Genomic DNA, 13,903 nt, shown 5'->3' with positions numbered 1-13,903 from the left:
GGGTGTTAGTATCAGAATGTGAGAGATTGTGGGAGACTTTTCCATTTTTTTTAAAGCGACAATAAATTATATGGCAAAATCAACATGATTTTTCAGTGTAAATGTAAAATGTTAATATTAAAAAAAAAAAATTAATTAGAAGACTCTCCTAAAAACTTTTTATGATTCTCACACCTTATTACATTTGGCCTATTCTTAAAAATATATTACAAATAAAGATTAAGAATATAGAAAAGTTCTGTTAGACAGTAGTGGTGATTTAGGATGACTGTCCTAGGTTACATCACACGCTACACGGTATTATATAGCTGTATGGATTAAAGTAATATATGAAAATCCAACACTTGGAATTACACCGTATGTGTCATCTTTATATATCAGGGTTGTATTTTAATACATCACAACGGTTCTCTATAGATCTAACTTGGAATTACTGTATATTTAATGGGTTGCAATAATAATAATAATAATAATAATAATAATAATAATTATTATTATTATTATTATGCATCATATTCTTTTTTGTAAATGTTATGAATGAATCAATTGGAACAGATATATATCTATATAGCACAGGTAGGGTCCGGCACTCAGGACTTGGGTAAATGCCAAAGAGTTACTTGCTCCAGGGCCCTCAATGTGGAGGGGGTAAGGTCTCCCTTGTATATATATGAATATATATGTGTGTGTGTGTGTGTGTGTGTGTACGTTCATTGTAGCACCCACCATCTTTGAAAACTCATGCAGTTGCCTGCGGTGTCGCTGTCTGCTTTGGTGTTTCTAGCACAGGCCTGGATAACATATCAGTGCGGATATACAGACCACATTATGCTAGAAGCACTATGCTAGAAGAAATCCTGATATTTCACCAAGCAACAAGTCCCTGAGTGCCGCTTTATATTTCTACATACATATATATATATATATATATATATATATATATACCTTCACCTTGAAAACGGGGCGTGCGAGCCCCGAAACATCGGAAACCTGCATTACCTGTTACTGCCCTAATACACGCTATTGAAAGACCTCAGATTGCCACAACTTGTTTGATTCTTAGAAGATACCAATTTATTCCGGAGGGCACCGGGGCAAGCCAAAATAAAGGAAACACTAAAATAACACGGTACTTGTTTCCTAGCACGGCGCCCATCTTATGCCATCGCATACCACTAATTAAGGTATGCGATGTGACCTGATTTCCGCACTGTACAATTTTAATATCGCGTTGCATCGCATGCCATTACACTGGCATGGGATGCGATGCGATTTGTACAGGCTCACTGGTGGGTGATTACTATGTTAAATGCACCCCCATTGTTAACGCCACCCCCCGCTATAAATGCCAACCTGAAGCGTGGCGAGCGCAGCGAGCCCGTGAGGGGCGGCAGTACGCGTCCTCCGACCTTTTCATACCCCCACTATCCACGTTGGCGTGGAGTTGATTTTATATACTGTAGTGTGGCGAGAGCAGCGAGCCACCGAGCCCGAAGCGTGGCGAGCGCAGTGAGTCCGAAGCATGGCGAACGGACTAGAAATACATGTGAAGTAATCCGCGTCCGTTTGCCACGCTTCAGGCGAGCTCCTATATTTTTAGGGTGTACTCTCCAATTATTCTGCTTATTGCATATAATTCTATCCTGTAGCACAGTGTCTCAGATATAAAGAATATAACATTTGGCAGTTGGAGCTATTGGAATATTTACCTCTCTTACATGCCTCATGTAGTGGGGAGGCTACATCACATATAGCATGCGGGCTGGCTCCATGATGTAACAGCAGATTCACACAGGAGACACTGCCACTGACACAAGCATTAAATATTGGCGTTTTCCAGTCAATGTTAGGAATATTGACCTACAAGAGAAGTAAACAGATTCTGTGATGAACGAAACTAATAGGATTTCACTGAGAAGCTTAATTAGCGGCTGTGACTTATTTGGAACTGGCAAAACAGTTTTCCCAGATTTAAGAGATAAACAAATAAGTGACTAAGCTATGACAGTGCAATGAGTTTGCATCTCACGTCAATTAGATGTTGACAAAGGTTGGGATCGTTTGGTCTACAGCAGGGGTGTCAAACACAAGGCCCGCGGGCCAAATCCGGCCCGCCAGACCTCTTCATGTGGCCCGCGCAGCCGCCGCCAGCCTTCACCTTTTATTCTCGATTTTTTTTTTAAACAAGAAAGCCGCCTCTTCAGAGCATGCGCGGCAGCCTACAAGCCAGAGAACGTCTGCCCTCTAGCGCACTGCCGCCGGTCATCAACCCCTCCTCCGCTCTCACCTGCTGTATAGGAGCCAGAGAGAGGAAAGAGCGGGTCCGTCGTGGTGAATGGTGCTGCTGCTGCTGTGCGCTCCAGGTCACTTACTGCTGAGTGTGCACTGCACAGTGACCGGGAGCACGCTGCCCCCCACTCCTGGATAGATAGTGCGAGGAGCGCTACTCACAGGAGGGAGGGGGAAATGCGCCTGTGTGAGAGCGCAGCTGTGTCCTTGGTGGTGGAGCAGCTCAGACTGGAGTGGACGCATCAGAGCGGGTAAGTGTCAGACTCTCTGCCTATGTGTGTGTGTGTGCACTGGCACATTGCAGCCCATCATTAATTGCTGTGTCCCATGATAATAAGCAGGACATATGCCCTAAGACTGAGTGCTGCCCCCCTGTGCAGGCAGCGTGTGCCCTAATGCACTGCAGTTCACAGCAATAGCAGGAGGGAAATGCTACTGCTGAGTTACAGTGGTATTATTTGGGACATACTTGTATGAAGGACACTATTATGATAATAAAGAGTGGACACATAGTGCTACAGATACAACCGGCCCTTTGAGGGTCACCAAACTGCTGATGCGGCCCCCCATGAATTTGAGTTTGACACCCCTGGTCTACAGCATGTTGGTCGACATGGTTCTAGGTCGATATGGGACAATGTCGACATGGGTTTAGGTCGACAGGTCAATAGGTTGACACAAGCATTAGGTCAACAGTGTATAGGTCGACAGTCAAAAGGTCGACATGGGGGTTTTCATTGTTTTTTACCTGAATGTGGACACAGTTTCCAGTGCACCGCATCCCCTTGCATCGCTCGCAATGCGTCGGGCATGGTGCCTCGCTGCGCTTGGCACACTATTTTATTCTCCTACCACACCCTAGTGTGGTAGGGCATGAAATACCGCCTGTCGGCACATGTTGGCTCAAAAGAAAACACCATGTCGACCTTTTGACTGTCGACCTAATGCTTGTGTCGACCTAATGACCTGTCGACTTAAACCTATGTCGACCTTGACCCATGTCGAACTAGAACCATGCCGACCTATACCCATGTCGCCCTAATGGTGTCGACCTAATGCTTGTCGACCAAAATGCTGTAGACCCAATGACCGTATCCCTTTGACAATAGGTTATTACATGCAAGATGTGCTGCATGGTATCCGGATGGCTCACAGACAATGTTTAGGTAGGCAGTCAATAAGTCAACACCAAAATGTCTACATGCACTAGGTCAACAATGACATAATGTTGACAATGACAAACAGTCAACACAAGCAAAAGGTCGACGTGCCAATGGCCGACACATGAAAAAGCCGACATACGGTTTTCGCAATTTTTTTTCTAATTTAATAGGACTTTTTCATGCTTTACCATACACGTGGACAATTGGGAACGGTAACGTGTGTTTGGCCCGAAGCATGGGAAACAAAGTCCCATGCTTTTGTCACTGCCAACCTAGTGTATGTAGACCTTTCCTCAATGTCAACCTAGTGCATGGCAACATTTTTTGTCGACCTATTGACTGTTTACATAGACATTGTCTGTGAGCTAATCCACAACTGTGCTGCATGGCAGTAATTGAGATATATCATTTACTAAGGGGTAGATGTATTGGGTGGAATTTAATAGGATGAGAGACTCAGAAAGTGAGAGATTTGGTAAGAAATCTCCAGTTTTTTTAAAACGGCAATCATTTACAAAATCCAACTGGTTTTGCAGTGTAAATGATTGCCGCTTTAAAAAAACTGGAGATTTCTTACCAAATCTCTCACTTTCTGATTCTCTCATCCTAATAAATGTCCCCCTTTATCTTGCCTTATGGGGAGGGAGTGGTATCAGTGCATGTTATATGTGCTGATACCGCTTCTCCCGAATGTGCAGAGAAGTGTATCTACTGTATAAGACAGCACACCGATATGCCGGGAAATGGGGTAGATGTATTGTGTGGTGTTATGGGGGAGAAGTGGTATAGGCGCATGTTATGTGCAGTGATATCACTTCTTCCCCATGTATGACTGCGATATGTGTGGTAAACAACAGGAGCGCCTCTGTCTATATCAACGCTGCTAACTACAAGATAACATGCTAATATGCTGAGCAATGCATTAACATTCAATAACACTGACCATTCTGACACCTGCAGCTATCAATTTGGACAGCTTCCAGTGCCATTGCCAATACACCACTGCCAGGGATGTCTCTGGGCTGCATAGGAGATCTCAGATTAGCAGTATATATATATTTTGGTACTTGTGTAATATCATGGCGCCCAAGAGTTCCATCGTAGGGCATCGTATCGGTCGGATGGCATGCGATGCGATCCGACCCGATTTTTGATTGTACAGGCACCCTGATGGGTGATTACTATGTTAAATGCACCCCCATTGTTAACACCACCCCCACTATCAATGCCAACCGGGTGGTGGTACGCGTCCTCCGACCTTTTCATACCCCCACTATCCATGTCAGCGTGGCGATGATTTCAGATAGTGTGGGGCGAGCCCGAAGCGTGGCGAGCGCAGCGCGCCCCGCGGATTACTTCACATGTATTCCGCGTCCACTCACTGCGCTCGCCACACTATCTAAAATCAACTCCATGCCGACCTGGATAGTCGGGGTATGAAAAGGTCGGAGAACGCGTACCGCTGTGCTCGCCACACTTCGGGTTGGCGTTGATAGTGGGGGTGGCGTTAACAATGAGGGTGCATTTAACACATACTTGCCGACTTTGGCATACTCCTTTCCGGGAGAAGCCCGGAGAGGAGTGAAAGGGCGCGGGTAGAGGCTTCGTTTTGGGGGCAGGGAACGGGTGATGTCATCAAGCCCTGCCCCCATGACGGACTGAAGCCTCAATTTGCGGGTCCGTGGGTGGGGGGAGGGGCTAAAAATGACGCGAAATGCCACGAATGGCGTCATTTAGCCCCGCCCCCTCCCCACGGACCCGCGAAAGTCATAATTTTTAGACTGCGGGGAGAGGGGGAGCCGGGGCTGTAGGGAAATGCGGGAGACTTGCCCCCCTTCCCGGGGGACCGGGAGGGGGACCCGATTTGCGGGACCTTCCCGGCCATTCCGGGAGGGTAGGCAAATATGATTTAACATAGTAGTCACCCATCAGGGTGCCTTTACAATTAAAAATCGGGTCGGATCGCATCGCATCGCATGCCGACCCCCCCTCTAAGTAAAACCGGCACAATAAAATCTGAAAATATGGCAGGAGGGGAAAAAATTTGATAAGCGAGCGTAGAAACATGACTTTAGGTTACATCAGTTTGCAATCATTTAAAAAAACAAAATATATCATTAGGCAGCTACAGCTTTCCAAACTCCTGTTCAGAGGGTTTAGACATAACAGTGTATCCCTCCTGTGACAATAACAATTTATTTCAGAAAAGAGTGTGTGGGAATAATTTGTACCTGAGCTCCATGTTTCAGTAGCATTGTGACACAGCCAGGGTGACCTCCGAGGCAAGCTTCATGCAGAGGCGTCACCTGATCAGCTGTAGTCAGATTTACACTATATCCCTTTGAAATAAAAACACATAAAGCAAATACAGTACCAGTAGTGAAAACAATGGCAGTTACAAAATACACACTAAGATTATCTAAACATTACTTTAAATTTATAATAAAGCAAAACAGAAATAGTGGTCGGATTGATGTGTGTGTGATGTGTTTTACAAATCGGTTTTGCCTATCATTAAACTAATGCAATAAAAATATTGGTCTGGAGAATGTAGAGAGATGAATATGGAACCAGTGGTGTATTTATAATGGGTGCAGTGTGCAAGATGCACAGGGCCCCACGCCCAACATACTGCACCCATTTATTTAAATACTTCCCTTTTGAAATCCTGTGATGCCGGCCACGGGACTGCTGAAATCCCTGGAAAAATGGCCGCTGGTCCATCTATCCAGAGATTGGTTCATTTGCAGTACAGTCTGCGTGCTCGAGTGCTCAGACTCCACAGTGCCACGCTGCTGCATACCTCCCAACATCTGGGCTGGCTGTGGCGGGACGGTGAATTTTGGGGGACGTGGCCTGCCAGAAAGGGGGCGTGGCCTATACATGTGGCGCTATCGCGAGGCCACACCGCGTTTCTCGCCGTGGTGGGGGCATGCCCAGCAGCTCTGTGAGCTGCTGGCCAGCCCCCGGCCCCTCTGCCTGCAAGAATAGACGCTGTGCGCATGAGCACAGCGTCTAATTACGGACTACAGGGGGGACTCCCAACTGGCCACCCCCCCGCCGCGGGACACTGCTGGCAGCGGGAGGGACGCGGGAATGTCCCAAAATATCGGGACGTTCCCGCGATAAACGGGACAGTTGGGAGGTATGCTGCAGCTGGTACGGAGATCGCTGGAAAAATGGTCACTGTGCCATTCTTCCGGGCATTTGCATTAAGGTTTCAGGCCTCTAGTGGTAAACCATTAGATAATAGTTAACCTGGGGAAAGCATTCAAACATGAAAAACAAATATTTCTACCATTAACCAGGAACACTGAGTTCATGTCTGTATTAGCTGATGTGAATATATTTACCTATATTGACTTTTGAGTAGCTGAGTCAGTGGTTCCCAAACGTTCTGATCCCTAATAATAAAATATAGTCTTTGTATTATAGGAATTGTTGTGGTTTATACAGTAGGTCTTACTAGAGTTTGTACTTGTGTTTTACGGTATACAGAGACATAACTCTGGGAGGCAATGGAGTTATCTGACGCCGGGATCCTGCTCCCGAGGGGGCACCTCTCTTCCCCAATTTTATATAAGCACCATGTTTTTGGTAAATATATAGTAATGTTGTTTATCATTCTGTTTTATAGAATTCAACATTCAATGACAAGTACAGACCATTTTTACACTTTTGCATTTAATACTAATTACATTTACTGCTGCAGGTTAGGTAACGAATAATAATTACTGTATATGCGCAATCATCATATTAACAACTTGTCAACATTCATGTAAACCAGTGGTCCCAAACTTTTTTGAATTATAGTGCCCTCGTGCACAGGTTCACAAACTTGGTCTCGGGACCCCCACTCAGTGCATGTTTTCCCCTGCCATAGAGTATCTGAATTTTTTCAGTCAGAAGTTTATTTTTAAGAAATTCAGAAAAAAACAAACCCTAAATTAAAGTAAATGTGTTTATATGTCATCCTTATACTCAGTTATGTGGTGACGAGCAGGATTTGCTTCTGTTTGTCCGCATATTGTATGACTGGAAGCCACACGCACTGTTTTGCCTTTCACATTCATTATAAATAAATGTATCTTGGTTCTTCTTACCCACCATCCTGAGGCTTCCCTGCAAATGCCATGAGGCATCCATTTTGTGAACCACTGATGTAAACAAACATCCCCAAACTCTGTGCCATGGCATCCTGGAGTGCCTTGGGGGAGTTGCAGGTGTACCCTGGATTTGTGGTCCATGACAAATTCAAATTATGACCAATGTACTTGGCAAATTGTGGACAAACAGAAGTAAATTCTGCCCATTACCACATAACTAACCATAAAGATGAGATATAAATACAATTTACTTCATTTAATTTTATTTTTTTCTGCGTTTATCCCATACTTGCCTACTTTTGGAAACTGGTTTCAGGGAGATTCCATAGCTCACAACTTGAGCATGGTAAAAATAAGGATCATCTTACGCGGCCAACCCGGGATGGGGGTGGGGCTACAAAGAAGGTGGGTGTGGTCTCCAGTAATGTGGGCATGGCTCAGTGCAACGACACCCATTTTCATCACATTTCCCTGGTGTCTGGCCACTAGCAGGCTTTGCTGGCCTGGGTGGCTCTTGTGCTGACCACGGCCAGCGGTGCTTGGCAGGCCTCTTAGGCATGCTCTGCTGTACTGTCCAGATTTTTAGATGGGGATTGAGTATTCTTGGTGTATTGGGAGGGCTATAGGGGGCATAGGGGGGGGGGGGGACTGGCAGCTAAAATGGGAGTCTTCTGCAAAATGCAGGAGTGTCAGCAAGCCTACTTCCAAAACACACACACACACACACATAGGGGTCACAACCAGCACACACACATACAGGGGTCACTACCAGCCTACACACACATAAGGGTCACAACCAGCCCACACACACACAGGGGTCACTACCAACCTACACACACACATACAGGGGTCACTACCAGCCTACACACACATAGGGGTCACAACCAGCCCACACACACAGACACACACACACACACAGGGGTCACTACCAGTCTAACACACAAACAAACACACAGGACAGTGTTCTCCTATACACAAACATACAATGCCAGTGTATTGACACACATTGACACACACACACGCACACACACAAAGGGGACAGTGCCAGCTCTAATACATACACCCAGGGGTCACCTACAAACACACATTGGAGTCAGTGCTAAGCTACATAAACACACACACAAACACACCACATTACAGACCTGCTTGCACCTAGTACCAGCTGCAGCCACTATGGATGTAGCTGCAATGCTGAGGCAGAAATACATACCTCCCAACTGTCACGATTTTAGAGGGACAGTCCCGATTTTCGGGTACTGTCCCGCTGTCCCACCCGCGGCAGGCATTGTCCCGCTGCGGGGGGGTGACAGTTGGGAGACCCCCCAAACTAGTAGAATAGACGCTGTGCGCATGCGCACAGCGTCTATTCTCGTATGAAAATGAGGTCGCGGCTAATTAGCATAAGCCGCGCCCTCATTTGCATACGCCCCGCCCCTTTTTCGGGCGCTCGCGCGGCTTCGCCGCGCGAGTGTCCCTATTTCAAGAGATCAAAAGTTGGGAGGTATGGAAATACATAACACTAACCTGCTCCTTCCCCAGCCTCTCCTCCGAGATGCTTGCTTCCTGTATTAGCACTGTCACTCCCCCTCCTCTGTGTCTTCAGCCTGCAGCAGCTTCCTTCCACCGTGCGGGGCTGAGGTGCAGACTCCGCTGTTGCTGCTTCCACCGCTGATGGTAGCCGGGTACAGTGTCCCTGAAGGCTTTGCTGGGTGGCGCGGCAGCCTCTGACACAATCACTATGCTAGTATAATGCCATGCTATGCTAGTGCGAAGCTCCGCCCCCATCGCGCCAGACAAGCGCATGTGCAGTCTGGATGTTCAGACTGGGCTTTGACATTCCGGGGGATTGGGAGGGCTTTGCGGGGCTCCGGGGGACTGGGGGCCAAAGCGGGAGGCTCCCGCAAAATGCGGGAGTATCGGCAAGCATGGTTTATCCTACAGGTGCCATGAAAAAAATGATACTCAGCAGCACCATCATTCAAAAAGTTTGGGTACCACGGTCTTAAAGAGTTTCTTTGTGATCATTAGAAATGTTACCATCACTATGCTCCACGATAAAAAAAAACACATTTATAGAATATTTATGTTTTTATTTAGTTCTTCTATTTCACATTATGTGTAGTTTTGATTCAACCCAATGCTTTAACCCTTTAAGGGATGAATGGGTATGAAGGACATGGGAAATGTAGCTTTGTTGTTAAAAGAATGATCACAGAGCTAAATAATACCACTTTCACACTGCCTAAACGTTTTAAAAAACGGTATTTAAAACGGGTCTGAGCCTTGACATTGCAGTAGATTACCGTTTTAAATACCATTTAAATACGATTCACATCAGGCAACCCGTTTTAATCCGCTCAACACGTTTCAAGGCAAAATGCAGGGGACAGCCTATCACAGGTCTGTAATCTGTTGTTTTTTGCTAAATACCATTTCAGAGCCATTGTCACTGCATAAAAACCGGCTCTGAAACGTGTAGGACTCTGCTTTTTAAACGTGTTGAAATACCAGTTATCTTTAACCGGTAAATCAACTCTGGCACTTTCCGACTGCAGCCTTAAACGTATTGAAATGTGAAGAAAACGGCAATATACCGTTTTACAAGTGCGGTGTGAAGGGAAGCGGTCATCTATTAGAATTAACTTAGGTCTACAGTCATTAGGTCGACCCCACTAGGTCGACTGGCAGGAAGGTCGACCTGACTTAAGGTCGACATGGGCCAAGGTCGACATGACTTAAGGTCGAATTTGCATAAAGGTCGACATGAGGAAGGTCGACTGGTCATAAGGTCGACATGGGTTTTTCACTGTTTTTTTGAGCCGACATGTGCCGACAGGCGGTATTTCATGCCCTACCATCCACTAGGGCGTGGTGGGAGAATAAAATAGTGTGCCGAGCGCAGCGAGGCACCGTGCCCGAAGCATCGCGAGCGAAGCGAGCCATGCGAGGGCCCGATTCTCATTGCCAACTGTGTCCATGTCGACTGTGTCGACATTCGGATAAAAAAACAGTGAAAAACCCATGTCGACCTTATGACCAGTCGACCTTCCTCATGTCGACCTTTATGCAAATTCGACCTTAAGTCATGTCGACCTTGGCCCATGTCGACCTTAAGTCAGGTCGACCTTCCTACCAGTCGACCTAGTGGGGTCGACCTAATGACTGTAGACCTAAGTTCATTCTGACAGATGTACCGATTCCGGTGTGAAAGGGGTATTAATGTATTTTTTGATGAACAAATCCTTTGTAAACAAAAGCTTTATCATTTATTCATTGGTTCCCTAAAGTGACCTGTTGCCTACACAGAAGGCATATCTTCTGTGGACTGATCCAGTAATAAGAATACAAATTTGGAGGAACCAGTGACCCTGACCAATATTTATATTCATCAGGTGTATACATAATACTGTATGTCCAACAGCATTATACTGTATGTCAAATATACCAAAGGAATATTGTAGCACATTCTCAGATAAGAGCATCATTTTATTTAATTATATAATGATTGGTGGCATCGATAGGGGAGGGATGAGTGGATACTATTTACGCTGGCCTAGACCAGATGGACCTTTAGAATGTAAGCTCTCATGACCTCTGACCTCATGTGCTTATCCTTTCTTACTTCAGCAGTCTTCGACTGCACCAAAGCATGCTGCTTGCTGCCACCTGGATACTTATGTTGCAGCAATCGGCTGATATACCTACAGTATAATCATTTACCCTGTATTTGTCCTGTATTGTCTTCAACTGTAAGTTACTGGTTTTTTTTTTCCCTGATTGATTATGTGTACTCTGTAACGGCGCTGCAGAACCCTTGTGGCGCCATATAAATAAAGGATAATAATAATAATGATGGAGGTGCCTGGTGGAGGCCCATCTCTCTTCCCACACACTGATTTGCCAACTACCGCTAGCCATGCCAGTACAGCAGTGGTATCATGCACCATATTAGGCAGTGAGAGAGAGGAGGCTGCTGCTGTAGCTGTCTCCTCTCACCAGGGCCGGTGCAAGCCCTGTGAGCGCCCGAGGCAACCTACCCCCGCCCACCCCTCCTCTCTGGGGGGGTGGGGGGATTTCAGCGGGCACTATCAATGCGCTTCAGGGAATGGGGAGGAGGGGTGTGCGGGCAATACACGGGGATTGTCGCTGGGGGGGGGGAGCGGACGCAACCCACAGGCGTTATGAACAGCGCATGGGGGGGGGATCACGGACGGGAGTCAGGCGCGGGGAGGGGGGCTCACGAACTCACCTGCTGCTGACTAGTCTCAGACCTGCTGCCTAGTGCCGGACGGGCTCAGGACTACACGGCGGCGGCAGCAGCAGCAGAAGACAGGGGAGAGCCGGTCATCTAATGTTATGACCGGCGCGGCAGCAGTTAATTGCAGGACTATTCCGGTGCGGAGGGGGGGAGGGGTAATTACAGGAGGGGATGTGTAATAGTGGAGAGAGCTGAGCTGCACTATTGATTGGCAGCGTGCGGTGCCGCCCTCCAGTAGGCAGCGCCCTAGGCAAATGCCTAAGGCTGCCTAATGGTAGCTCCGGCCCTGCCTCTCACTATCCAATATGCCGCTGGGATACACTGCTATACTAACATGGCCCATGGTAGTGGGCAGAGAGAGTATCCACTGCAGCCCACCTCCCCTAACTTCTCTTCTGAGTGTGCAATCCTTTTTTTTATTATTTCAGGCCACTGAAATTAGATCTGTGGGACAATGTGCAAGCTTATTACACTCTAAATAGTGAGTTGGTCCAGATATTTATCAGTCAGACTGTGCATTCTTCTAAGTGCTCCGATTGGTGAATGGACAGCACCATCCACCAATCAGTTTGGTAGTGGTTATCTCCCTGTGTTTAAACATTTTAAACACAGGGAAATTTATCAAAGCTTTGAGAGATATATATTGGAGAGAGATAGTACCAACCAATTAGCTCCTGTTTTTTCCCCAACACATTTGGTTAGTACTTTATTTCTCTCTACTTTATCTCTCCCTAAGCTTTGATAAATCTCTCCCACAATCTGAGTTGCAGGACAAAAACTCTCTGTCTGCTTCTCACCTGCCAGGCACAAATAAGTATTGTCAGGGCCAAATTAACAATGAGGCAGATGAAGCTGAAGCTGCAGGCCTCCACATCAAAATAGGCCCATGATCATAACAGCATGATGATCCCCAGACAGGGCCGGATTAAACCTTCGTGGGGCCCAGGTCACTTTAGACAGGGGGCCCCCTCCCACTTGTCATTACTGGCCCCAACCTTACAGGAGAATATTACACTGTCAAAACACAGAGTAAAGGCAGTATAAATTTGGTCAATGGGTAACTGCAGGGGGGGGGGGGATTAATATAAACATATACAGTATATAAAATATCACATGAAAACCCTGTGTTTGTCCCTCTGTACCTTACTCTGTAGGAGCCCTGACAGGCTCAGTGCTGCCTTTGATTAAAAATCCTGCTATGACGAGGCCACTACTGCAGCTGTCCTCCATGGGCCTGAGAAGCATATAATGATCTCCACCAGGCAGAGCTCAGATCAAGCCTCTCAGCCTCTGACCTCTTGTGCAAAGTCTCATGGGACTTAGTCAACTCCCAGTAATGCACTGCACACTTGTGCAGTCAGTGTGCCTTGGCTCCCAAAGCTCAGCACCATTAATCATTGGGTATTGTATTTCTATCTTACACATTGATGCATTTTTTTTGTACTTTTACATATTTAGGTAGACACTGGATGGTGAATTTACTAAGATGTGATGGTTCCCATAGCAACCAATGAGATTATATCTATTATCGGTACTTGTTTCCTAGCACGGCGCCAGCGATTAAAATTGTATCCATCGGGTCCTAAAAAATCCCGTCGATCGCATGCAACCAAATCGCATGCGATGGGATCGACACGATCTATGCGATTTTTACATTGGAACCAATGTAAAATGTTCCCTGAGACCCGATTATACATTGGGCCCAATGTTAAATGCCCCCTAGACCCCAATTTTCATTGTATCCCAACCCTGATGGGTCAAATGCCCCCCATTGTTAACGCCACCCCACGATGAACGCCAACCCGAAGCGTGGCGAGCACAGCAAACCCGCGAGGGGCGGCGGTACGCCTTTTCATACCCCCACTATCCACGTCGGTGTGGAATTGATTTTATATAGTGTGGCGAGCGCACCGAGCCACCGACCTCGAAGCGTGGCAAGCGGACGCGCATTACTTCACAGGTATTACGCATGCGCTCGCCACGCTTAGGGCTCGGTGGCTCGCTGCGCTCGCAACACTATATAAAATCAACTCCACGCCAGCGTGGATAGTGGGGGTATGAAAAGGTCGGAGGACGCGTACCGCCGC

At 46.7% G+C, this 13,903-nt stretch overlaps 1 protein-coding gene across 2 annotated transcripts in view; it reads right to left on the bottom strand.

The window, feature by feature from the left end:
* The window catches only part of LOC146059854 (ankyrin repeat and SOCS box protein 9-like), a 91,911-nt gene that overhangs the window by 48,103 nt on the left and 29,905 nt on the right, over window positions 1-13,903 (bottom strand). For both annotated transcript variants that reach the window (XM_083172451.1, XM_083172452.1), the window contains exons 3-4: window positions 5,684-5,791; window positions 1,710-1,860 (exon numbers count right to left, since the gene is read on the bottom strand). In XM_083172451.1, coding sequence (XP_083028577.1) covers window positions 1,710-1,860; window positions 5,684-5,791 — 259 coding nt within the window. The remainder of the gene's footprint in view (window positions 1-1,709; window positions 1,861-5,683; window positions 5,792-13,903) is intronic.

Source organism: Crinia signifera, chromosome 2, assembly GCF_055691185.1.
Source record: "Crinia signifera chromosome 2, ASM5569118v1, whole genome shotgun sequence".
Classification (NCBI taxonomy): Eukaryota; Metazoa; Chordata; class Amphibia; order Anura; family Myobatrachidae; genus Crinia; species Crinia signifera.
This window is presented reverse-complemented; position numbering and strand designations above follow the sequence as displayed.